The following is a 26,959-nucleotide window of genomic DNA, read 5'->3' on the forward strand; positions in this document are numbered from 1 at the left end:
ATGCTGTAGTCATTGTATCACTTTCTCAGCTCTATGTATTTCCATTTCTGATGGTGAGGAGATTGAGTTACAGTAAATATTTTATGATTGCATGGATTTACCTATAAAATCAATTGCCTCCTTCTACTCCAGATTCAGATGTTGAAGTCTAACTCCCAAGGTGATGGTATTAAGGAGTGGGGCTTAGAGAAATGACTATTTCATCTATGCATTTATAAAATGAATTACAGAGTTTTCCTGTTTCTTCTAACCACCATATGAGGACACAGATGACCACTCTATGTGTGACATGAAGTAGGCCTTTGTTTATATAATTCTCCTAGTGCCCCCATCTTAAATTCCCTAACCTCCAGATTGATGTAAAATAAAGTTCTATTGTCTAATATTCACCTAGTTTATGATAGTCTGTTACAACTTTCTGAACTAACATGCTTGCTAAATTGCAAAGCTGAGATTTAAATGTAAGTATGTGAGTCCTAAATCTTAGAATTCTATGTCATCTATTTAAGCTACCACTACAAACTAACAATTGGTGATAGACTAAATAGGATTATCTCTCTGTATTTTACATTCCAGTTTCTTTAATGTTTATTCAGAAGTTAAGAACAAAATTTTCACATTAGATACTTCATATTTGCCAATTCAAATCCTAAATTTTATCAACTTCTTGGCAGACAATGTAGAAAAGGAGACAAGAGTACTATTTGCCACACAAAAACAATGTAGCTGCTCTGATGAAGCAATATTACTTAGAGGTCAGAGTAACATTTTATCCTGGTCTCCTGTACAATATATATATATTTTACTATATACACTGCTGTATTATTGTGAGAAAGGTGACCTGTTTCCTTGCAACTGATAATAATTTGGAAACAGATTAGCTTGAAAATATTCATTGAGTGTGTCCAGCTTTAATTACTGAAGGCCCTGTATTTGTTGATTCTAGAAAAATAGGTCTTATAAAGAATATGTGTTATAATGTAGGAAGCAGAGTATAAGTATTCTATGTTCTATACTCTTTACATACTACAATTTTCCAGAAATATTATGAATTCATCCTACTTTGCAATACTATCATCAGAAAATAGATAATGATTACTTCTTGTGTTTCAAATAAAATACATATAGTTGGATTTTATAATTATCAAGTTATAGAGACTAAAATCAAGTCACTTTGGCCTTAAGAAGTAGTCATATTCTCGGTGCTTAATCAAGCATGAAATTTCCCTTCATCCTCTCTTTCAACCATGAAAAGAAGTGAATATCACTAGTGATGGAGTACGATACTATAGATAACCATCCCCAGTCTCACTGGCTTGAAAGAAAAACGGATATTCCAACTCCATTCTGGATGCTGGTGATTCAGATCTAGTATTGTCACTCTCATTTTCACTGTGACCTCAGATGGCTGGGCAATCATCACATGGGCATTCACTGTTACCACAGTAGAGAACAACCCTAACAGGCTTCGTGTTTGGAAATAAACACTGCAGACAGGAACTTGCATTGTATTAAAAAATCCTCAGAACTATTTGCAGCCAACATAGGTAATGAGAATTAATAAATGCAACCGTGCCACAGGTGATTTAGATTAAATCAGTGCTTCAGTGTGCTACCTGGACTTTATTTACTTATTTATTTATTATCTTTATTTATTTGTTTATTTGGATAGAGACAGCCAGAAAGTGAGAGGGGAGGGGGTGATAGGGAGAGAGACAGAGAGACACCTGCATCCCTGCTTCACCACTTGTGAAGCTTTCTACCTGCAGGTGGGGGCCCGGAGCTTGACCCCAGGTTTTTGCACACTGTAACTTGTACTCAACCAGGTGCGCCACCACCTGTCCCCCCTGAAATTTATTATTTTTTATTTTAATCTTAATTTATTTATAAAAAGGAAACTCTGACAAAACCATAGGATAAGAGGGGTACAACTCCACACAATTCCCACCATCAGAACGCCATACCCCACCCCCTCCTCCAATAGCTTTCCTATTCTTTAACCCTCTGGGAGTATGGACTTAAGGTCATTGTGGGATGTAAATGATGGAAAGACTGGCTTCTGTAATTGTTTCCCTGCTGAACATGAGTATTGACAGGTCGATCCATAGTCCCAGCCTCTCTCTCTATCACTACTGGGGCAGGGTTCTGCGGAATCGGAGCTCCCGGACTTATTGGTGGGCTGTCTGTCCAGAGAAGTCTGGTTGGCATTATGCTAGCATCTGGAACCTGATGGCTGAAAAGATAGTTAACATATAAATTCTAACAAGTTATTAACTAATCATGAACCTATAGGCTGGAGTAGTGCAGATGAAGAGTTGGGGCCCTATTCAGGGAGTCCTGAAATTCCCAGACATGATGGGAATCTAGACCTAGAATAAATCCCTCTCTCCATTGTTATAGGTCATCTCTGTCAGGAACAACAAAACAGATCCCTTTGTGGGCCCCCATAGGACATTGCCCTCAAATTGTATCAACAACGGTAGAGAATGTTCCATCCTCCAAAGGAAGGCTGGACAACATACTCTATGCTACACCTGAGAAAAATGGGTCCTGATATTGGGGCAGCTTGGAACGTTTCTACTCATTACCACATAATGTGAGCTCGGATCTACAGGGATGAAGAGGTCACATAGGCTCCTAAACTGAATATGGGCCCCAGATCACATCAAATCAATAGGGTTTACAGTCAACAATATTTATACACCTTTCCCATATTTGGGAGCTACTCTCTTCCCTGATCTAACTTTCTGGTCCTTTTCCCAGCCATGACATTATCTCCATAGACAATAACTTAGGTCCACCTGCATATCAGATTTCAGGCTCAGGGGAAAAAAAAAAAACTAGTATAACCAACAGACCTTTTGGAATATAACTAAAATATGCCTACTAGCTATCTACAAAACAGAGACACCCCCCCAACTCTGCATCTGGACTTCATTTTTATACTCTTTACACTCAACTTCACTGAACTTTGACTCAACACTGGTATGGAAAAAAAAATTAGCTAATCATTTTGGGGGGGCTCCTTTTTTTGTCTTGCAACGTTAATTAATTAACATCTTCTTTTTATAAATTAGCAAGATTTGATTTTTTATTTTTTAATAAGTTCTTTTAATTCTCAGTTGAAACTATTTTAAAGAGTAAGGGGGGTAAAATAAAATAAAGTTCAAGTAGCACCCTGAAGCACTGATTAAATCTAGAGAATAGAAAAAACAATAAGCTACAAGCCAAATTCAGACATGGGCATGAGTTTGGACAACACAGTGTACCAAAAAATTTTAAAAATGCTCATGGAAGAATGGAATGGACCTCAGCAGTTAACCACAGTTCTTATTTGCATCCTCTTATTAATTATACCCAGTTCCTTTGCTGACGTTTAAGAAAAAAACAATATGAAAGAGAGGCAAAACAAACAAAAAAAATGTCAACTCTACAAACTTTGTTTGTTTTTATCTTTGTGTTGTCCTGTACTGAAGATCAAACCCTGGGCCTCAAACATGCAATACATAGCAGTTAGCTACCTCCCAGTTCTATACTAGACCCCTCTGTGTTCTTTGTGTATATACACTCCTTCAGAAGTCATTTGATTTTGTGCCCTCTGACTCAGAGGAAGAAATGAGTTTGCATATTTCTTAGGCCATTACTCACAAATATTTGTCATATGCTAATAAACTGGTTATTGATTACTGAGTGGGTTATCAAGATTCATACCTTTTTCTTACTTGTCCCAGAAGATGTAAAAAATGTTACTAGGGCCAGTGCTATCCTATAGGACAACTCAGAAGATGATTCATCAATGGGTAAATACTTGTTAGATGTATTTTATTAAATTATAACCCAAAGTAGTAGTAAACATATTTCCAGACAGAAGTTTAAAATGTATTTACAGAGCAGCATAGTTTAAAGATAAGAATAACTGATCGATTACATTAGAATCTGGATTTTGAATCATAAAATCTCATGCAAACTTTGATGAAGGCATTCTATGAAACACATTTTCTGGGAACCACTTGAGAGTGAATATCTCACTAATTTTTTTCTCAATCCAAACTTGTTTTTTGAGAGAAAGTACAACAAAGAAGTTCAGTGGACTGCTTTTGATTAGCTATAATAACCCTTTGAATAGGGTGATTATTCTCTCTTTAATGACAGTCATTCCAGTAAATTGTCCCAATTCCTCAGAACTATCACGTAAACTATGATGAGCATTTCTTAATGTTGAATCAGCAAACAACTCAAGCATACAGCTAAATTCCTCTTCTCTGAGATGTGCTAAAAATTCTCACATATAATATTTTTCTATGAATTTTGTTTCACATCACATTAACTATTCATTAATCTCTGGCTTTGTGAAATCTAAATTATGAGACATTTAATTTTGTGTTTTTCACTAGTGTAGATGAATTCTATATTTTATAATGTTTTCAAGGGGGAATAACATCTAAAAATACATTTTAGTATCTTTTTAAGACTTTTTTGAAAACTATTTATTCCCTTTTGTTGCCTTTGTTGTTCTATTGTTGTAGTTATTATTATTGTTTTAACTGATGTTGTCATTGTTAGATATGACAGAGAAATGGAGAGAGGAGGGGGAAACAGAGAGGGGGAACGAAAGTTAGATACCTGCAGACGTGCTTCACTGCCTGTGAAACAACTCCCCTGCAGGTTGGGAGCCGGGGGCTCAAACTCAAATTCTTAAGCCGGTCCTTGCGCTTTGCACTACCTGCACTTAACCCGCTGCACTACCACCTGACTCCCTCAGAATTTTTTTTTTTTTTAATCAGAGTTATCACTGGGACTCTATGCCTGCACAATGACTTCAATGCTCCCACAAGACATTTTTTTCTGTTATTTTTCTTTGTTCACAACAGAGAGAAGCAAAGACAACGATAACACTACTCCATTGCTTATGAAGCTTCCACCTTACAGGTGGGGCCTGAGGTCTTGAACCTGGGTTCTTATGTATGAGTTGTGCATTCTATCTGGTGAGCCTCCATCACAGCTTATCTTATACTTAACTTATTTTTATGATAGTGGGGGAGACACTATCTTAACTCATGGGAGTTGATGCATTGAGTTGAACCTGGATTCTCTTGCATGCAAATTCTGTGTGCTTACATGCTGAGCTATCACCCCAGCCTAGAACAAGTAACACTAACTCAAAATTGTTTTGAGCTTGTGGGCTGGATGGTGGTGCACCAGGTGAAGCTCACATAGTACAGTGTAAGGACTAGTACAAGGATCCAGGTACTTGCAATAAGGATGCTTCACAAGTAGTGAAGCATGTCTGCAAATGTCTGTCTTTCTCTCCCTCTCTCTATCTCCCCTTCCTCTCTCAATTTCTCTCTGTCGTATTCAATAAAATGTAAAAAATGGCTGTGAGGAGCAGTGGATTCTAGTCTCAAAAATGAGCCCCAGAGATAACCCTGGAGGCAAATAAAACAAAATAAAAAATCATTTTGAAATTTGTGTAGTGCCCAAATCCAAAGAGAAAGACATCACAACAAAAGAAAAGGCATAAGTGTATTTTAAAAACAGGTGTTATTGTAGAAGGAAGAAGTTCATACTGAAAAAAGCAGAGGGTCTAGAGCATTGCTTTCCTGGTTGACTGGTCAATAAAGCAGATATCGCAGGACATTGTGGGCTTTGAAATTCATGTCTTGGAGGGTGACTCTCTATATTAGATTTCCAGTGATGTCACTTTCATAGTAATATGACCTTCAAAACCCTTTCAAAAATACATGATGCTTCAAATACTAAACTTATTTTTTACATGAATATTGTGATTTTAGTAGATAATAATGGCAGTGTTGTATCATTTTTCCAAAACGATAAACTTGACTAGTCCCTCTACTCATCAGATAAGGAAAGTGCCACCACAAAGGGAAGAAAAATTTCAAAAGTCATCTAGATATCTTCATTTTCTGCTTCAGTTGTCAGAAACTTATCATTATCTATTCTAAATGTTAAGATTCATGTTTAATGCTTAGATGAAACTATAATATTTACACATCACTGGAAATGTCTCTTAGGAGTGTGTTGCTACATTTCTTAATATATCTTTTTTAATCCACAAGGTTAAGAGTGAATTATATTTTTGTGGCTCTTTTCTAAATTTAAAAAGTATTTGTTTTATTTCATTGAACATAGAGTCTTATAAGAATAAGAAAGAGCAAGAGAGAAGTAAGAACACTACTCTGGGACATGCAGTGTGGCAAGGACTGAACTTGGAGCCTCAGACACGCAAGTTAAGCACTCTACCAGCTAAACTATTTCCACAACCACATTCCTCTAGATTCTTTTACTGAAGCATATATATATGTCACATTTTATTAAAGCTATATTACCAGGCTGGGGAGATAGCTCAGCTTATTAGGGCACTAACTTTCATGACTGTGGACCCTGAGACTTCAGGCTTAATGCCTGGCACTCATCTATAATTGATCAGTGTTCTGGTCTTTATTTTTTCTTATAATAAATAAATGAAACTAATAAAGCCATGTTACTTCCTATTCCTTTTTTTCCTCTGATCACTAATGTATCCATGTATAATTTCAAAGAGGAGTCATGAAGTCAGATAAAACCTATCAGGTCCTTTTCTCCCCCCCCCCCTAAAAATGTAGTTTTATCATTCTTATTAAATATTTTCAGAAGAAAAAAAATTAAGGTAATCTGATAAAAGTACGTTGATCACACTTATAGTTGCTGTCCAAGATTTTGCCCAGTTTGCTATTAGAACACAAGCATTTGTCTACGCTGCAAAAATATAAGGACATATCCATTACAGATAATATTATCAGAAAACAAGATGAAAAGAAGTATTCCCTGAGAGATATATTATGAATAATTTATTACATTGGTTTTATTTTTGTTTATAAGTGCAGGGAGGTGTGTGGCTGGTGGCATGAGGCCTTGGGTTTGAGACCCAGCACAGTGTTACTGCAGTCAAATTCCCCAGTGAACTCTCTCTCTCTCTCCCTCTCTCTCTCTCTTTCATCTCTTTCTCTTTCATTTATCTCTCTCTTTCTTTCTCTCTTTATCCCCTCTCATAAGTATATGAAAATATTTTTAGAAATTTGCAAATCTCCATGTAAGGTGTTTTGCTTTCTGATTTGGGAAATAAATGCTTTTTTCTACTATAAAAAGGGAGGTTTTACATCCACTCTTACTTATCAGGAGGTTTTGAGGTGTAATTCTAGGCTATGAATGTTTTCCAAGGAGTTTAAGACATTAGTTAAAATTGTCTCAAAGTTTGGTATACAGCCCACTGTTAAAAATTCAGATTGCCAAATTGAAGTCCTAAATGTTTAGCTTCAAGGAATAAATACTCAGAAGTATGGTCTATGCATCAAAAAGTTTGAGACATTCAATCCATTTTTTCCTCTAATATTTATTATTTATATATATTAAAATATATTTATTTCCATTTTGTTGCCATTGTTTTTTATTATTGTTATAGTTATTACTGTTGTTGTTATTGATGTTGTCATTGTTGGATAGGACAGAGAGAAATGGAAAGAGGAGGGGAAGACAGGGAGGGGGAGAGAAAGATAGACACCTGCAGACCTGCTTCACCTCCTGTGAAGTGACTTCCCTGCAGGTGGGAAGCCAGGAACTTGAACCAGGATCCTTAAGCTGGTCCTTGAGCTTTGCAACACATGTGCTTAACCTGCATATATACATATGGGACATGGATTGGGTAGATGGAAGCAAGTAATTAATTCTATCCATATAACATTTTCAAGAATGAGAACTGGTCTCTGCCCTAATCCAACTTTCTAGCCCTTTTCTTTACTTTGACACCAATTTAATCAGACAATGGTTTCATCCAACTTCATGCTAGCTATCAAACTCATGCAAAAAATGACCATAGTCATGGACCTCAAGAAACATGCCTGAAATGGACTTCTGAGCTTCCACTCTAAGATCCCTAATCTCATCTGCTCTGTTCCTATTTTTGGTTCCTCTCTATTAAACATTTTGTCTCACTTTATGTTCTGTCACCTTCCAGAAAAAAAATTGCTGGTGCTACCATGATTTCATCTTGACTCTCTGGGCAGATAAACTCACCGATATGACCTGGAACCTCACCTTTCCAGAGCATTGTCTCACTGAGGAAAAACAGAAACAGACTGGATGTATAGATTGACCTGCCAACACCCAATTCCAGCAGAGAAGCAATAACAGAAGCCAGAACTCCTACCTTTTGCACCCCCAAAACAACTTTGATCTACACTCCCAGTGGGGAAGAAATGACAGGAGGAAAAGGATAAGAGGACTCTGAAGTCTAGCTCTAACAAGTCACAGAGAGAGAGGATGAAATGGAGAGAGATATTTGGATGTAGTAATAGGATTATGTGTGTCTTGGAGAGGAAGAGGATTGGACCTAGAAGAAAAAGAGGAAGAATATGTACAAATATAAACAGATAGTTGTAGAGGTGACAGTTAACCCATATCTGCAACCTTGGGAGAACTGCGGTGGTTTGCAACAGAGGGACTTGGGATTCAGAACTCTGGTGGTGGGAACAGTGTGGAATTACACCTCTACTGACAGGTAATTTTGTAAATCAATATTGAATTGCTAATAAAAATAATAATAAAAAGAGACCTGCAGCACTGCTTCACCACTCGTGAAGATTTCCTTATTGCAAGTGGGGGCAAGTAAAGGGCTTAAACCTGAGTCCTTGCACACTATATTATATGTGCTTAAGCAAGTGCACCACCACCTGTCCCCCCCATAATTTTCTATGTGCACACTGTGTGATCAATGTATGTTCCTATACTGAGCATATCCATCTGTGCCCATCATTAATATGTGTGGTTTTCTTTCAGAAAACTCCTAAATTTGTATACAACATGACATCGCCCTAATTGAACTCTCAGCAAAACCAGATTCCCAAATTCTCTTTGAAGTTTGCTTTGCAGACTGTGTCATAGGCAACTTTCCCAAATCAGTTTTTAAAGCCAATAAACCCCTTTTATATACAGCTGTTCCTGCAATCTCTTTGACAACAGTAGTAATAACTTGTACACTTCCGCAAATGATACCAATCAGAAAACTTGCACCAAAGCCAGACTTTGGTCTCTATGAAACAGAACAAGAAACAAACAAACAAAAAACAGAGTAGGAAGACCTTTTTAAAATTAATTGATTATTTTTCTTATTTATTTCTTTATTGGATTGAGACAAAGAGAAATTTAGTGAAGCAGGAGATATAGAAGGAGCAAGAGGGCAGGGGTAGACAGTATGATGGTTATGTAAAGCAGCTCTTATGCCTGAGGCTCCAGAGTCCCAGGTTCAATCCTCTATAAACCAGAACTGAGCAGTCCTCTGTGGGGGGGGGGAGTGGAGAGAGAGAGAGAGACAGACAGACAGACAGACACACCTGCAGCACCACTTGACCACTTGTGAAGCTCTCCTCCTTGCAGGTGGTACTGGGAACTTGAACTCAGGTTGTTGTGTAGCATTTGCAGTTATCCAGATGCACCAATGCCCAGCCGAAGGAATTAACTGACTTTTGAAAGTGAAAGGAGATATATGCAGTATTGTTGTATACCCAGGATTTTTCTAGAGCTCCCTAATTTATATTCTTGTTAGAGATCATAGTTTTCAAATTTAATTTTTGTTCTCTTTCACTGATTTTTTTCTATTTCTATCCATTCACATACCTGATGAAAAAAATTCTCTTAGCATCAAGATCTTAACTTGTTATTTGTTATTATAAATCAAATGTATACTTAAAAGATAATTGAGAGATCATTACTATGTGCTCTTTCATGAACCCTGATTAAAATCTATCCCTTCCAAAGAGGACACAATGTTGGTATCTCAAAAAGTTAATTGTCTATATACTCTAGGAGAGGAAAAGAGAGAGGAGATTTTTGAATTTTCAGGAAGAGTGTGAATCACTAATACATTTTCATTTCTCCATTTCTTGAATTTTCTTTCAGTCTTAGAACAATAAATTCTGTTCTTCTTCCATATATATTTACATTTTACACCCTGATGTCATAGGCCTGGGTGTCTCTGCTCAGAACTTTCAAAGTTTGACAGTTCCATGTGGTTGTTTTTATTGATACCTCAGTTATTAATTTATTCAACTACAGATTGATCATTGCCACTTGTCTTCCTCATCAGTAACTGTCTCCTTAATTTATTCAATTTCTTATCCAAATGCCACCCTTGATGTCCCCTTAATCTGCAATGCCCAATTCATATGCAAATCTTATCCATTTACCACCCACTACATTTTATTTGTAATACAATTTTTTATTTGACAGGACAGAAAGAAATTGAGAGAGGAAAGAGAAATACAAGGAAGAAGGAGAGACATTTGTAGCTTTGCTATACTATTCATGAAGCTTCTCCCCTGCAAGTGAGGGGCCAGGGACTTGGAAAACAGATCTTTGTACATGGCAATGTGTGTGCTCAACTGGGTTTGCCACTGCTCAACTCTCCCCATCCCATCACACATCACACACACACACACACACACACACACACACACACACACACACACACACACACACACACTTTCATTAATAGCATGTGTCCTTTTCTAAGTCCATTTCTCTTCTGCTCTGGTGCTACCAATCTAGTCATACCATTCTCTGCTCTGTCTATAACAGTTTGTTTCCATACTACGATTTCTATACCTTCTGCTTGATTTTTCACATAGAAAGCAGCTTGAATACTACTTTTATTAAAAATCCTTGAGAGGCTTATCACTGTACCCCCCCAAAAAAAACATAGTCCTAAATCAAGGTCTATAAAACCTCCAGGGCATAATGCCATGATCAGTGCTCTTTTGTTTCACACTCACTCAGATCTAAGCACACAATAGTAAGAAACATTTCAAAGTTATAAAATTTCGAAAATTTCTGGTAATAAAATATATATTTCACTCTCTACTGATAATCCAAAGCAGGGACAACAGAAATGGCAAATAGCGGGGCCGGGTGGTGGTGCACCTGGCTGAGCGCATGTATTACAGTGCGCAAGGACCCAGGTTCGAGCCACCGGTCCCCACCTGCAGGGGAAAAGCTTTACAAGTGGTGAAGCAGGGCTGCAGGTGTCTCTCTGTCTCTCTCCCTCTCTGTCATCCCCCTCCCTCTTGATTTCTGGCTGTCTCTATCCAATAAATAAAGATAATAATAAATAAAATCAAAAACTGTTAAAAAAAAAAGAAATGGCAAATAGCTCCCCATGCTAAGAATTAAATGACAAGAGTCTTGATTTGGAATGTTATATGTTTGATTTATCTTTCTGCTGTAGAATTCAAAGCAACAAGAGATATTAGGAAGGGCTCTCTACTCTTGTCCTCCAGATGCAGGCTACTGTTTATTCTCTGAGATATTCTACATTGAGTCTGAGCTATTGATTTTGTCAAGTCCTTTCTGTGTATGGAGAAATATTTTCAAAGACTAACAATGACTGATTATATAAATTAATGGCTGGGGCTAGGTGGTGGCGTACTTGGTTAAGTGCACACATGACAGTGCTCCAAGACCAGAGTTTAAGCCCCTAGTTCCCACCTACAGGAGGAAAGCTTCCTGAGTGAGGAAGTAGAGCTTCAGGTGTGTCTCTGTCTCTCTCTCTTTCAATTTTTGTCTCTATCCAATAATAAATAAATAAAATTTAAAAATAAAATAAATAAATGGCCTATTATTCCTTCTTCTTACGTTTGATAATTACTAATATTTCATTGAATTTAATTTTGTCCTACTTTCTAGCTTTTGATAGATGTTTCAGAACAAGATTTCCAGGCATCTAAGGTTCTTTTGTGAGGTTGAGAAGAGCAAATGTTAAGGTGCATGTGTTTAGACATAAGTTCCTAAATGTAAGGGTGGGGCTTTATCTCACTCCTTTCTATTTTTCCCAAATCACAGAATCAGAATTGCATTTTCAAAGAGATTTTCTAATGATTTTATGCAACAGATGAATTCTTACTGCTTATTCCAGCAGCTGCCTTCTGGAATTCTAGTGTCAATAGCAGAATAAGCTCATCCTTTCATTCCTTACCTGTCACAAAGCAGCAAGATAAAAGTGATTACCTTTCTTATAATATTATTTTATCGGTCAGTCCTTCTATTTTTTAGGTCAAATTTCTATTGTTGTCTCTTTGATATATGGAATAACTATATACACTTATATGTATGATTAAATTCATGGTTTAAGTTTACTACTTTTTTAAAACTTATAATAAAGTGAATATTTTTAAAAATTGCAATTCTTGAAAAAAAGGGTAAAATCATTCCAGACCTCTTGTCACCTTTAATTACATTTATATTCTATATTTTTGTTTACTGCTTGATTCATTTCTGTTTTTTCCAGTACATGTATTTATGGTTACCCAGTTATGCCATAATCTGTATAGTCAAATGTCTTTGTGTTGTGATTCAATGGAACTGAAAAAGAAAACAAAGAACATTTTCCTCTCTCTTTTATGGCTAACAAAATTTCTTGAACTCATTTTCACTATATTGAGAAAATACTGATTTAGAGGATTACTGTTGTCATAAGGGTACATTTTCATATTTCTCCAAGATAGGTGTCATTATGTCTCACCCTACTTGGCCATAAAACTTGAGATTCCTAGCCTCCCTTAATGCTCCTTCTTTTACCCTGCTGAGTCCCTGAGTCTGCTATAACAGACCACAGTCTGATTGACAACTTATATAACAAGGGAGAATTCCTTCCTATTTAGCTCATGAAGAAAATCAATGTGTAATTGCAATTTTCATTAAAGATTGACTCTGGAACTTTCATTACTACTCATAATCATTTAGACATTTATACATAAATTAATATGTATTGAGGCTTTCTAATTTAATTTTACAAATATATTTGTATGTTTTAGCTGGGAAATACTTTAAAATATACAAGTTTATATAGATCATATTGAAAATACAAACAAGTGTTAGTAAAAATAGACATTATGAAAAATAGTCAGGAACCTTTTTTAAGGAAGAATTAGCATACTTATGTATCTAGTAAGTAGCATTTTAGGGGGAAAATGTCCTGTTGCTAGACATTTTCATTCAATATGCTGAATCATAGAGTGTAATTTTCGGTAAAGGTTATGAGAACTATGATAAATAATGTGTAATTTAGTTAATGTGGTCAGTATATAATGTCAGATGCACAAGAAAACATAGCAGCCCCATCTATTTGAAATTGATGGGGTTTACAATCAACAATATATATACACCTTTCCCAGATTTGGGAGCTACTCTCTTCTCTGATTCAGTTGTCTGGTCCTTCTTCCAGCCATGACATCATCTCCCCAGACAATAACTAGGATCCACCTGCACATCAGATTTCAGGCTCAGGAAAAAAAAAATTATAGTCACAGCCCCCTTGGAATATAACTAAAATATGCCTACTAGCTATCTACCAAACGGAGGACCCCCCAACTCTTCATCCGCACTATTCCAGCCTTTAGGTTCATGACTGGTCAACAGTATGTTTGGTTTTGTATGTTAACTCTCTTTTCAGTCGCCAGGTTTCTGATGCTAGCATGATGCCAACCAGACTTCCCCGGACAGACAACCCCACCAATGTGTCCTGGAGCTCTGACTCCCCAGAACCCCACCCCACTAGGGAAAGAGAGAGGCAGGCTGGGAGCATGGACTGACCTATCAACACCCATGTTCAGTGGGGAAGCAATTACAGAAGCCAGACCTTCAACCTTCTGCATCCCACAATGACCTTGGGTCCATACTCCCAGAGGGATAAAGAATAGAAAAGCTATCAGGGGATGAAATGGGATACAGAGTTCTGGTGGTGGGAATTGTATGAAGTTGTACCCCTCTTATCCTATGGTTTTGTCAATGTTTCTTTTTTATAAGTAAAAAATAAATTAAGAAAAAGAAAACACACTCAAAATAGAAAAAATAACAACATTTTATTACATTGAGGTATATTGTAGTAATTAGTAAATTTTATTGGAAGCTAGATATAATCATTTGATTTAGATAGTAGAATAGTTTTCCTTTAAGTCATTTAGGAGGCAAAAAGAGTTTTCTGTTAATATGCTACTCGGTGGTTGAAAACAGCTCCCTATGTTTAGTCAGAATATTTTATGTAAAGAAATATTATATTGAAACTGTTATTTTAATTCTGCAGTTTGGAATGGACTAAAATAACATCATTAAACTTATTTCTATTGACCTATGGCTACTTAAAATCTAGTGAAGAAAACTACACAAAAATAACATATACGGAGGGCAATGTCAGGGCCCTGGTTCTAGCTCTGGCATCAAATAAGTGTGCCAGGGTGTTGGTATGCTTCTAGTTCTGCTTCTGGGATCTAGTTCTGCTTCTGTTACATTGCTTGACATTGTGGTCTATTTACATGGTCTTTTCTGTTACACTGGTTTGGTCTCATTCCCCCCCCCCCCCCATCTCCGGCACATTTGGTTTAGCCCTTGCTAGTTTTGCGCTTCTCCCCGCCCCCTAGCCTATGTACTTCCTGGGTTCCACTCTGCTGCAGGAGGAGAAAGATGGAGGAGCACATGGTGTGGTGATTAGGTGTTGGACTGTTTGCCCGCTGGTGAATATGATTAAACTGCGTTCTCAGCTCAGCCGTGTGTTTCTGTTACCTGCCCGTGAAGCCAGCCCAGTGAAAACAACACCAGGAACCAGGGTACCAAGGGAAAACTCTACAGATAGTTGAGGAGCGTTTTGGTATCTCTCACTGTCTGCTTGTCTCTCTCTCTCTCTCTTTCTTTCTCTGAAAAAAAAAAGTTGCTCTGGGAAAAGTGGAATTGCACATGCAGGAAAGCCCACCACACTAAATACATAAGTAAAATATAGATGAATAAATTAATTCTATATTTGGTTCAAGGCATAGCACAATGGACACATGCTATTTGTGGAAGTGTAATTACTATAATATTTTTGTATGGAAATTTGACATTACATATCATTATATATAGCTTTTAGTACAATAATCCCAGTTCTAAGAATTTATTCTAAGATAATGTTACAAAATATATTAAAACTATTTGTATGCATATGTTTGCATGTACACACACGTATATATTCATGTATGTGGTGTCTATTTATCACAAATGTTCTTTATTGTGTTACTCTTAATAGTAAATAAGCTATGACAATTTTCATAGCAGAGTACTGTGCTGCCATTTAAAGTTATCATACAAACTCAATTTACATGCTTGACACACTTCCAATGTTTAAAATATACAGGTAAAAACTGTATAGCATATAAAAGAATTACTGCTGTTTAAATAACTGGAATCAACAATACAAATTGCTAAAACAAGATATTATTGGCCAAGTTCTTTACTTTGTCTCAGTATTTTACATGCTTTTATGCTTTAATTACATATTACTTTAAATTGTTAATAAATATTGTGGAAAAGATCTTGTAAAAACTGGTAATAACGTATATGCATAAACATGAATACATAAATGTCAGTGCAAATAGGCATTCATGTCTAGTTAGTTCACTTACCTTTGGTAAAGATGCCCGTGATCCTGAACTCTGTGTGGTCATGGTCAGCACAGTAGTTATTCCCAAAGCTACCCTGGCTGGTGCAGCATCCATATTGATCCAGAATGAAACCCAGGATAGAATAACGATCAGGAGACTGGGAATGTACATCTGGATCAAATAGTATCCCATTTGTCGCTCAAGATGGAATCTCACTTCTATACATGTAAACTTTCCTAAATGGTTGCAAAATAAGCACAACCATTGGTAGAAAGACAGAAAGAGAAAGCAGGGTGGGGGAGGAAGTAGGGAAGGAGAGGAGTGGAGAGGAGATGAGGGGAGAGAAGGGGAGGAAAGAGCAGAGGAAAGGGAATGAGAGGAGAGAAGTGGAGACAGAAGAGGGGAAGGGAGGGGAGAGGAGGGAAGGGAAGGAGAGTTGGAGAAAAAGTGTTTGTTACTGCATTAAATGTCACATTTTGTTTTCATAATAATAATTAGGTCCTACCATTTCCCATAACAATGAAATGGGATCCTGAGTCATACATGCAAACCAATTTCAGAAAATAAAATACTTGTTCAATTTTTTTTCCTGATATTTTCTAGAAGTAAGGTAGCCTGGGAGTGTAGTATTTCAGAAGGCAACATATCATTTCTCCCTTTACATTTGATGAGCATTTCTTGTTTGTCAAAATATTAAAAGATCTATTGTCTACTCTCATTTCAACAATTTCCATTGAGGTAGGAGAAATGTGAATTTATTATTTAAGTACCTTACTTATTCATTCTCTGACCATTTATGGTACTTTTAAATATTTTCTTAGTCATTTGTTAAATATAAAACAAATTAAAATAATTTTATATAATTAAAAAATAAATTATTATTTAGGAAATGCTAAAATCTAACTATAATTGAAGGTGACTAGCTCCACAAATACAATTTATTTAAACAACTTCATGTTTTAATTCTTTGGATGCTACTAAATGCAAATAGGGAACCATGTTTCTCATTAATAACTTGGAAACTAAAAATCATTATTGAAAGATAAACCTTTGATACATTTTATCTTTAGATTTGTGCCATAATAATATTAACAAAATATACTGTTTGTGACTAAATATGTTTATACTTGTGCTCTTCACACTGTCCTCCTTGCTTGATCATTGTTCCTCCTTTTTAAAGTCATTGTTTATCTGAAAAAGTTAATTTCTATTTTTATGCTCTTCTTATTTTAGCTGTTTTAAGAAGAGTAAGGTCAGGCAGCTAACATGCTGATTTGCCTTTGAGTGACATTCTCTGATCCAATTATGAAGGAAGGCATCAAAGAGCATGCTCATGAAAATTGTTGGCATGTTGTTAGATAGGTTTGACTGCAAAAGTTCATTAACGTGACTTGAGCGATATGTTTCATGATACATAGACACAGCTGCTAGAAGAAAACAATGAATGATGTTTCAGAACTTAATTTGTATAGAAAAAGATGGAAAAAGAGACACCTGTAGCACTTCTTCAGCACTTGTGAAGCTTCCCCCACGGTGAGGACTTGGGACTTATATCCGGGTCCTTGTGCACTATCACATGCACACCTACAGGGTCCTCCATTGACCAGAATCTTAAAAGCCTTAACAGGGTTTTATAAAACTCTAGAAAGTGCATTCTCCTTTTGAGTGTCTATGAAACAAAAACACACATGCTATATGTGTTATCTTTTTACCAATTTATTAGATATACACAAAATATGTAAAACTTCCTGGAGTGTATGAAAAAAGTTTTGGATTTCAAAGCCTTATTAAAATGTAAAATTTTAATTTTTTTCTTAAAACACTGAAATAAAACAGAGCAAGAATAACTGAAAGATTTTCAGTTAAATAATCCACCAGTTTATGCCGGGCTAGCATTGCAGGCAGGAGAGAGACAATCCAGGAACCAAGCTCCTGGCAGTAGCAATACAAATCTTTTATTCATGCAGAAGCCCCAGAGTCAGGCATAGCCACGTGGAGCCAGCTGCAATGGCATCCACCTCCAGGTCTGCACACCTGACCTCTAGGTAGGGAAGTGGAAGAGAGAGAAACTAGAATCAGAAGTGGCTTTTATTTATTTAAATTTATTTTTAATTTAAGAAAGGATAAATTAACAAAACCATAGGGTAGGAAGGGTACAACTTCACACAATTCCCACCACCTAATCTCCATATCCCATCCCCTCCTCTGATAGCTTTCCCATTCTCTATCTCTCTGGGAGCATGGACCCAGGGTCATTATGGGTTGCAGAAGGTAGAAGGTCTGGCTTCTGTAATTGCTTCCCCGCTGAACATGGGCGTTGACTGGTCAGTCCATACTCCCAGTCTGCCTCTCTCTTTCCCTAGTAGGGTGGGTCTCTGGGGAAGCGGAGCTCCAGGACATATTGGTGGGGTCTTCAGTCCAGGGAAGCCTGGCCGGCATCCTGATGGCTTTTATAGGATAAAACCAGAAGTGGCAAGTGGAAACGGAAATGACTAAAAAGGGGGTGGAGAAAGAAAAAAGCATGCTGGGAAGGTGGAAGCTTTCTTAGCAACTGTTGCGATGGTTTTAGCCAGTGGGATTAATGTTACCCTGCAGGTAGGGTGGGTCTTGAGGTAGAAAGAAGATAGATCAGGTAAAACAATGATTATGTAAATAGGCCATACTATCAGCAATGCATGATGGAGCAGGGGGGCTGGCTTAATGCCTGACAAGTTTATATCATGATGGAATTTCTAGAGTTCAAATGATTCTGAAGAAAAAATAAAGTTGTCATAGGACTTTCTAAAAGGTGTTTTTGGATCAGAGACATAGTTCAACATTGAGGATGCATGTCTTATACATGTAACACAGATTTGAGCCCTGGTCATAGATGTGAGAAGTGCTATAACATCATGATACTAGAGTTAAGACCCAAATATGGTGTCTCTCCCTCTTCCTGCTTCTCTGTCTGAAAAAAAAAAAGAAAAGAAAAGAAAAGAAAAAATTCTTGGAGTGCTGAAATTGCGCTTGCAGGATGTCTCCGCTTAGCTTCACAAATATAAGTATACAAATAAGTAACTAATAAAATGAAAAATGTAAATATAGTATTGCATCTATCACAGGAAGAAACAAAATGGCACATATGGCACATGTGTACATGTAGTTTCAGAGAACAAAAGGACAGGTTGCACCAGTTCTGACATGATACCAAAAGTAAAAGAAAACTTAACTTAAAAGTTTCTTTGGCCATGCTTAATTTTTTTTTATTATTTTTATGGGACACTTTGCAAATTTGTGTGTCTTCCATGTGCAGGGGCCATGTTAATCTTGACATGCTTAACTTTTATTATCTATTTGTTATCTGTTTATTTTTGGTTCTCTATGATTTGCAATAAAAAATATAGTTAAGGGGACTCAGACAACAAAAAAGAAAGAATCAAATTATTGAGAAGAGGCATAAAAGAGAGGGCATACATACTGTCCTCAGAGAAATTAAAATATTATAAGAGAGTTCCAAGAGTAAGTATATACTAGCAAGTTGAATAGCTCAGATGAAATGGACAATAACAATTACTGAAAATGACTTGAGAAAGTTAAAAATTAGCATAGATTTACAAAAGTAAAGGACTTGAATTATTACTTTTAAACCTCCACACAGTGAAAAATTCAAGATCCGATGACCTGCTGTGAAGTCTCTCAAAAATTAGAGAAACATCATCAGCAATCCTTTGTAAACTCTTCCCGAAAATAAAAAGCAGGGATAATTTCCTGACTCATTCAGGAAGGTCAGTATTACTTTGATAATAAAAGTAGACAATGATATCAAAGAAAAAAAAATAGGCAAATTCTCATGACTATAAATGCAAAGCCTCCTACAAAACACTAGTAAGCTGAATTCAGCAACACATGAAAAAGATTATATACAATAACAAACTAGAATTTATTATGGAATTTATTATGGAACCTACTAAAATGTATCTGTGAAAAAAAGTTTATAGACAACATCATACGTAGAGAGAGGTAAAAGACTGAATGCTTTTTCACTAAGATCTAGGACAAAGTGTAAATGTCTGTTCTTGACACTGCTTTTTAATATTGCACTTGGGAATTTTAGCCAATATAATTAAACAGAACATTAAATAATGGGAAGTTATACTAAAAAGAACATAATAAATCTCCATGAGTAACTGATACCTAATATTTCAGACTTTAATTAAAATCGACTTGAAGTGATGAGTTCAGAAAATATCATTACATAAAATCAAGTATGTTTCTTCTTTCTTTCTTTCTTTTTTTTTTTCGCCTCCAGGATTATCACTGTGTCTAGGTGCCAGCACTATGAATCCACTGCTCCTGGAGGCTATTTTTCCTATTTTGTTGCCCGTGTTGTAGTTGTTATTGTTATTGTTGTTATAGTTGTTTTTGTTGTTGTTGGATAGGACAGAGAGATCTAGAGAGAGGAGGGGAAGACAGACAGGAGGAGAGAAAGATTGACACTTGTAGACCTGCCTCACCACCTGAGAAGCAACCCTCCACCCCCACCCCCGCCCCTAAGGTGGGAAGCTGGGGGCTCAGAACCTGGCTGGTCCAAGCACTTCCTGCCATGTGCGCTTAACCCACTGCACTACCGCCCAGCCCACGTACTTTTTTGTTAATTAATTAATTAATTATTATTATTTAATTTCCCTTTTGTTGCCACTGTTTTTTTTTTTTAATGTAGTTTTTGTTGTTGTTGTAGTTGTTAATGTCATTGTTGGATACCACAGAAAGAAATGGAGAGAGGAGGGGAATACAGGGAAAGAGAGACACCTGCAAACCTGCTTCACCGCGTGTGAAGCGACTCCCCTGCAGATGGGTAGCCAAGGCTAGAACCCGGATCCTTTAAGCTGGTCCTTGTGCTTCACTCCATGTGCGCTTAACTCACTGCACCACCACCTGACCCCCTCAAGTATGTTTCTGAAATGGAGAGAGGAAGGGAAGACAGAGAGGGGGAGAGAAAGATAGATACCTGCAGACCTGCTTCAGGGCCTCTGAAGCCCTGCAGGTGGGAAGCCTGGGCTCCAAATGAGATCCTTATGCAGGTCCTTGCACTTCACTCCACATGCGCTTAACCCGCGGTACTGCAGGACTCCCAAAGACAACTCTTAGATAGACTTAATCCTTAGCATCACCATAAGCTAGATAGAACTGAACGGTGCTGTGGTGTTCTCTCTCACTTTCTCCCGCCCTCCTCTGTCTCATTAAAATATCAAAAATGTTTTTAAAGTGCAACACTAATAAATACAATAAAATACTACGTGTGTGTGTGTATGTATATATATATATATAGTGATGCTATAGTCTTTAATCACAAAACTGAACTCGTGGCAATCAGTGGATGTAATCTGAATGTTTAGTAAATTTGCTACTCAGTTTTTTGAGGACTGAGTAACCTGTTCATGGAGATATCAACTTTGAATTTTCCTGTTTAATCAGATATCAGTCTTGTGCCAGAGCTAAGAAAATGGCAGTGACTCTTTCACCAGATACTGTGTGAGTTACGATGATAAACGTGATTAGAGATACCCCATAGTGAAAGGTCAGCTCATGGTGTTGGAAAGTGTTGAGTCCAAAATAACTCACCAGTACTGTAATGAAAAGTTCAGCACAGTAGCTGATGGTAATGCAAGGTCACATATTAAGCACATTAGCACATTGCCTCTACCGTGGGTGGACAGTTTAATGATATGTGTAGGAATAGTTTATATAGTTAAGACAGTTACGATAACAGCTGGGACCAGTTGAGAGTAGTGGAGCAAAGGGATCAAATTAATTCTCTCAAATTTCAGTGTTGACAGGTCTATCTGATATCTAGATTCAAAGAAATAAGATTTTTATATCAGTCTAAGTAGTACATATTTAAATGTCAATACTGTGAAATTCATGAAAATGTGATCACAAGAAATGCTTTAGCAAGTAAAGCCATAAAAAGTAGAAAAAGCATTTACTTTTATTTTGTTAGCAAATGATGCTTTAAAAGAACATTCTAGGTTTTGTGGCTTTGTTAGGAAGTGAACCACCTGGAATGGAATTAGAGAATACTATGAAAGGAAAGGTCTCACCCAAGTAATGAAGCTGAAGGGCTGTCATTCCACACCTGAAGTCTTTGGACACAGTCTGAAGTGAAACATGCTGAGGTGGCACTCATTGCATTGATAAGGTTGTGATCGATGGATGCAATATTATTTGATACGAATTGAGAGAAGTATGCAGGAAAGTGCACCCCACCCTAAGGTTCCAGGACTGGGAGAAATATAGGCTCTATGGTGGAAATGTGAGGTCCCTGCTGTCTTAGGGTTCAAGAAGACAATGGATAGTTATTGTTATCATCACATTATTTGGTAATTGGGTTAACTTTGAAAAGTTCCTTTTTTAGGGATTGCTGTACAATACCCAACATCTTTATATCTGTGCCACCAGTTGCTTCTGTTCTCTCTGGTCTAGGTTTTTTTTTTTTTTTTTTTTTTAATTTTTTATTTAAGAAAGGATTAGTGAACAATAGACCAGGTCCCCTGAGATAGAGCACATGTTCACATGTATCCATAAACTAGGGAAAAATATATACCTGAAAGCAAAAGTACACAATAGTTTTCAGTGAGTACCCCCAACATTTTATCTGCACTATTCCAGCCTTTAGGTCCATAATTGTTCAACAATTTGTTTGGCTTTATATGTTAACTATCTTTAAAGCCACCAGGTTCCAGATGCCAGCAGAATGCCAACCAGACTTCCTTGGAAAGATGACCTCACCAGTGTGTCCTGGAGCTCCTCTTCCCCAGAGGCCCACCCTACTGGGGAAAGAGAGAAGCGGGTTGGGAGTATGGATCGACTAATCAACACCCATGTTCAGCGGGGAAGCAATTACAGAATCCAGACCTCCCACCTTCTGCAACCCACAATAACCTTGGGTCCATACTCCCAGAGGGATAAAGAATAGGAAATCTATCAGGGGAGGGCATGGGATATAGAGATCTGGTGGTGAGAACTTTGTGGAGTTGTACCCCTCCTATCCTGCGGTTTTGTTAATGTCTCCAATTTAAAATAAATAAACAAATAAATAAAAACCTTCATGAATTGAAAAAAAAAAAAAAAAAATAAAAGAACATTCTAAAAAGCACTAAAAAAGTATATTCTATTGCCTACATAGATGTTAAAGAAACTGTTTCTGAAACATCCTTACTAAGTACACATGGGATTTTTGCAAAAAAAAATTAATTAAATATAATTGAATATCAAACATTTCTTTGGTCCTATATAAGTTAATTATATATCATACTCAGTAAGTTGATGCACTCATAAATCTTAAATGCAATAATTTTCTGCACTATGACTATGAAAAATACTGAACTGAAATGGTTAAAATAATTAAACTAACACTATAATTAAGCAACACATGATTATCATAAAACTACAAGTCAACACACAAACAATAGACATAAAACCACTCAGGTGTAAATACAAATACTTGAACTGTACCTGTGTTGTAATGTTTAGTGCAGTATCGCAAATCTTTCTCTTCTTTCAGTAGAAACTGGGGTAAAGTGAGTCCTTCAGCCACTTGTACAGGTGCCTCATCTTGCCATTCAAAAATGAGGTCATTCATTGTATATCCAACTAAACCAGACATAGTAAGAGTATTTACAGCATAAACAAATCATCTGAAATAATGGTACAATAACAAAAAACACATCCACACACTCATACAGCTCATATGGTCTCAGAAAGAGACCATATGTGTCATAGGTGTCATCTTAACTCTATCAGGTGAACTAAGTACTATACACATTTATCTCACAAATGTCTACTGAAGTCCACTCATATGCAGTAATCAATTACTGTGAGAAAATGAAGTAAGCTAATAAAAACATGTAGACATCTTAAAGGACATACATATGCATTTTTTTCATGGGGATGGACAGATACTGGATTAATTCAGCAAATCATTTAGGTTCTAATCCATTAAATTTACATTTACCATCTATTTAGTAATATAGGACTCAATAAAATGAAAAATAATTGCTAATTAGAAATTATCTAAAATTGTAAAACCCATAGAAAAAGTACCAGAGTGGATATCTATTTTGATTTTATCATTAACTAATTTGTGACATCTTCTATGTTCCAAATTCCAAAATGAAATAAAATCAGATTTTAAGTAGAGACATCTGCTGGTTGAAGAAATATAAGATCCACATGGGGTGTTTATGGAAAACGTTTATTTTAATTTAATGGCTTTTTACAGAGAGCCTGATATGGTTATGTTCATGCATATGTGGGTCTGTGTATGTGTCCAGGCACAGATGTTTGTTTTAATTGTGTACAAGTATATGTTAGACTCCTTCATTTAATCTTGACTGGAGTATATATCTTACTCTCTTTCTCATTAAAAATAAATAAGTAAATAATAAAAAGTTAAGAGACAAATCTTACTATGAGATACCTAGAAGTTAAATATTAGTAACATAATTATAAATACCAGTAATAGACTTCCTTAGTTATTTTTACCCTAGAAGGAAAAATTACTAAATTAATAAATAAATGTAAGGGCCAGGCACTGGTGAACCTGGTTAATCTTGAATCCGGGTTCAAAGCCCTGGTCCCCACCTACATTATACATAGTGTACTACTACGGAGCTGTTCAAAATGATGAGCTCGTATCTTTTACAATACCCACATATTGCACATAATGTCAATAGAATAGTATCATATGTAATAGAATTATTGTATTTGAATAAATAACTTACTAGGATTTGAAGTCTTTCAAAATAGCAACTTTTGTGCTTTATTTTCATATCACCCAACATACATATTATGTGGGATGTACTAGCTACTTGATATACATTTTTCAGTTGATGCCTAAGGAATGGGCATCCTCCAAGTCATTTAGAACAGTTCTGGAACTGGGGAAGTAGCAAGGTGACTATGCAGAAAAACTTTCATGCCTGAGGAACCAAAGGCCCTAGGTTTAATCCTTAGTACTACCATAAGCCAAAAATGAGCACTGCTCTGAGAAAGATAAATAAATAAAATAAATAAATGAAGGAAAGAAGAGAAAAAAAAGGAGGAAGGACAGAGAGAAAACAAAAGTTGATTTTAAAATTTAAATAAATTGGTCTGAGATTTTATGAAAATTGAATCATGGATGACTAAGACCTTTGCCTTTAAAATTGATTCCATTTTGCTTCTTTTCCAAACCTCTCAAAACAATTTTCCTTTCCTTTTACCAGTAAGAATTCATATAACACACACTTCTAGCAGGTAGATTCATTCAACTTTCTTATTTTTAGTTATCATTTTTTTAAAGACGTGTAATTCTTCTAAAAGTGTCTAGCAGAAATACCTTGACTAATTGAAGGTCAGTCTAACCTTTTTTGATGTACAGATTCTACTTAGAATGTACTAAATCAGTCTAATATGCAGTGTCCCAATTATGAACTAAACTATTTTCTAAGGGGACAGGGAATGTTTAATGACACAGAAATATGAAAGGGACACATGAGGCAATCTATTCATTCCTGATAAAGAAATTAAGAAATTGGGAAGAGAGCAAGAAGTTCTGTTTTTGCCATGTTGAGTGTTTGATGGGTTTGGAAATGTTCTGGAAAAAGCCAAAACAACAAAAAGCTCTGTCGTCACTAACTGTCGTCTGCAAAAGATCCTCAACAAGTTTTTCTTAATCTAAAAGAAAAATCCAGTGACAAAGCTATACTTAGATACTGTAATATTTTTCATCTTTTTTGAATTAACAATAGTCATGGAAGAATGGATTTCACTCATTGTTCCCACTTCCTCATCAGACACAGTATATTTATTTTTAAGAATTCAGTATTGACCCTTATTCTAATTATGTTTGTCTTCGTTGCTAACTACAATGGCTCTTTTTCCAGTAACCTTTTTTTTTTTTAAAGTATTTGTTCACAGTGTTTAATACTATTAAAAATATGTCCTCTACGTTTTTTTTTTTTTGAGACTGAATAATATTGATTTTAACTATTGAGTATGACATTCCTTTAACTGGAATTCCTTCCAACAACTTCTAAATGGAGGTTTTTCTTACAGATCTTAACTATGTTTTTGTTTTCCTCTCTATATTCTCTCCTTCAAAAATTCCATTTTAGTCTTTCAAACACTCTCTAAAGAGACTATCTCCAATTCCATTTCTCTGCTGATGTTAGGCCTAATTTCCCCAAAACTTCATATTTATTTTAATGAGATTTGTCAATAGTCTCTTCCATGATTCCAGGTACTTTATATAAACTTTGTATTAATATAAAGAAAGCTTGGCAGAATATACCACCCCCAAATTTTTCATCTTAACATCTGGGTTATTTTGAGTTTATGTTCTTGAAAACCTCAGATACAAGAAAGGCATTTTTCTTTTTCCTGAGAAGGGGCAATAAAAACTCCCATGTGAAATGTGTACCTTGTACTAGGAAAAAGAAACATTCTTTTTTAGGGAAATCAAAGTGAAGAGAAATCTGTAAAAAAAAAATAGACTTTGTTAAGCTATTATTCCCTTCTTTATCCTCCTTACATAGTTCAGTTACTTTTCTAAAATTTTCTCTTTGCTCAACATAGTATAAAAAACACTTAGGTTTTACTACAGCTTTGAAGCTTTATTTATTTTTTTTGTGAGACCTCTAATATGATGCAGAACTTACACTAAATAAATACATATATGCATTTCTCCCATTAACCTGTCTTATGTTTGCTTCATTTTCAAGACAACATAAAAAAACTAAAAAAAAAAAAAAAAAAAAAAACCTTCAGAATATGAAGATAAAATTTTGCCTTCTATATAGTGTAGGCCTGTACTGTTTCACTGGTTCTATCTTCTGCCTCATTTCCTTTTATTTTTCTTTGTATCTTTTTTTTGTTTTGTTTTGAACTATTATGAGACGCTCTTAAATATCTTGACTCATTTGCCAATTTGCCATAGTATTTCTGATCTAGTAACAAGGGCACCAATATATCTTAGACTTTATTACATATGATTTTTTTTGTACCTGTAACTAAGTTTGCAACCAAAAGGAAGAATTAGTATGTTCTCAAAATATCTTCTTGGTGAGGCTAAACATTCCTTACCTCTGGCAATCTTTTGTTGCCCCTGCCCAATCATTGCTAAATGGTCCCCTCAAACAGAAACAAATCATTGAACTTTTTTTTTTCCCAATATACTTTAGCATGGTACCTATGTGCACACCTGCTCTTTGGCAACTACTTATAAAATTAAGGTATTTAAGTTTGACATGAAGGAATTTTTTAATCAGAGAAAGTATTTCCTCAGAATTTAAGAGAAACCAAATGTAGAGCCATAAGAGTATTCCCCTATGTAGTGGGCATGCCATCTAGTGTCAACTCCAACATACTACAAACCTAGCTCACAGACTTGGTCTGAAACTTTTCTCAAGGTATATATCCAAATATTTTTCCCCCAACTGTAACACAATAAGTAGCTAAAGAAAAATGCTCTGCAATGCTTA

General features: G+C 36.0%; 1 protein-coding gene across 1 annotated transcript in view; it reads right to left on the reverse strand.

Moving 5' to 3' along the window:
• Nucleotides 1-26,959, reverse strand: part of GLRA3 (glycine receptor alpha 3) — a 200,032-nt gene that overhangs the window by 26,393 nt on the left and 146,680 nt on the right. The window contains exons 6-7 of the mRNA XM_060184514.1: nucleotides 22,953-23,090; nucleotides 15,480-15,694 (exon numbers count right to left, since the gene is read on the reverse strand). Coding sequence (XP_060040497.1) covers nucleotides 15,480-15,694; nucleotides 22,953-23,090 — 353 coding nt within the window. The remainder of the gene's footprint in view (nucleotides 1-15,479; nucleotides 15,695-22,952; nucleotides 23,091-26,959) is intronic.

The sequence above is a fragment of the Erinaceus europaeus genome, chromosome 2, assembly GCF_950295315.1.
Source record: "Erinaceus europaeus chromosome 2, mEriEur2.1, whole genome shotgun sequence".
Lineage (NCBI taxonomy): Eukaryota > Metazoa > Chordata > Mammalia > Eulipotyphla > Erinaceidae > Erinaceus > Erinaceus europaeus.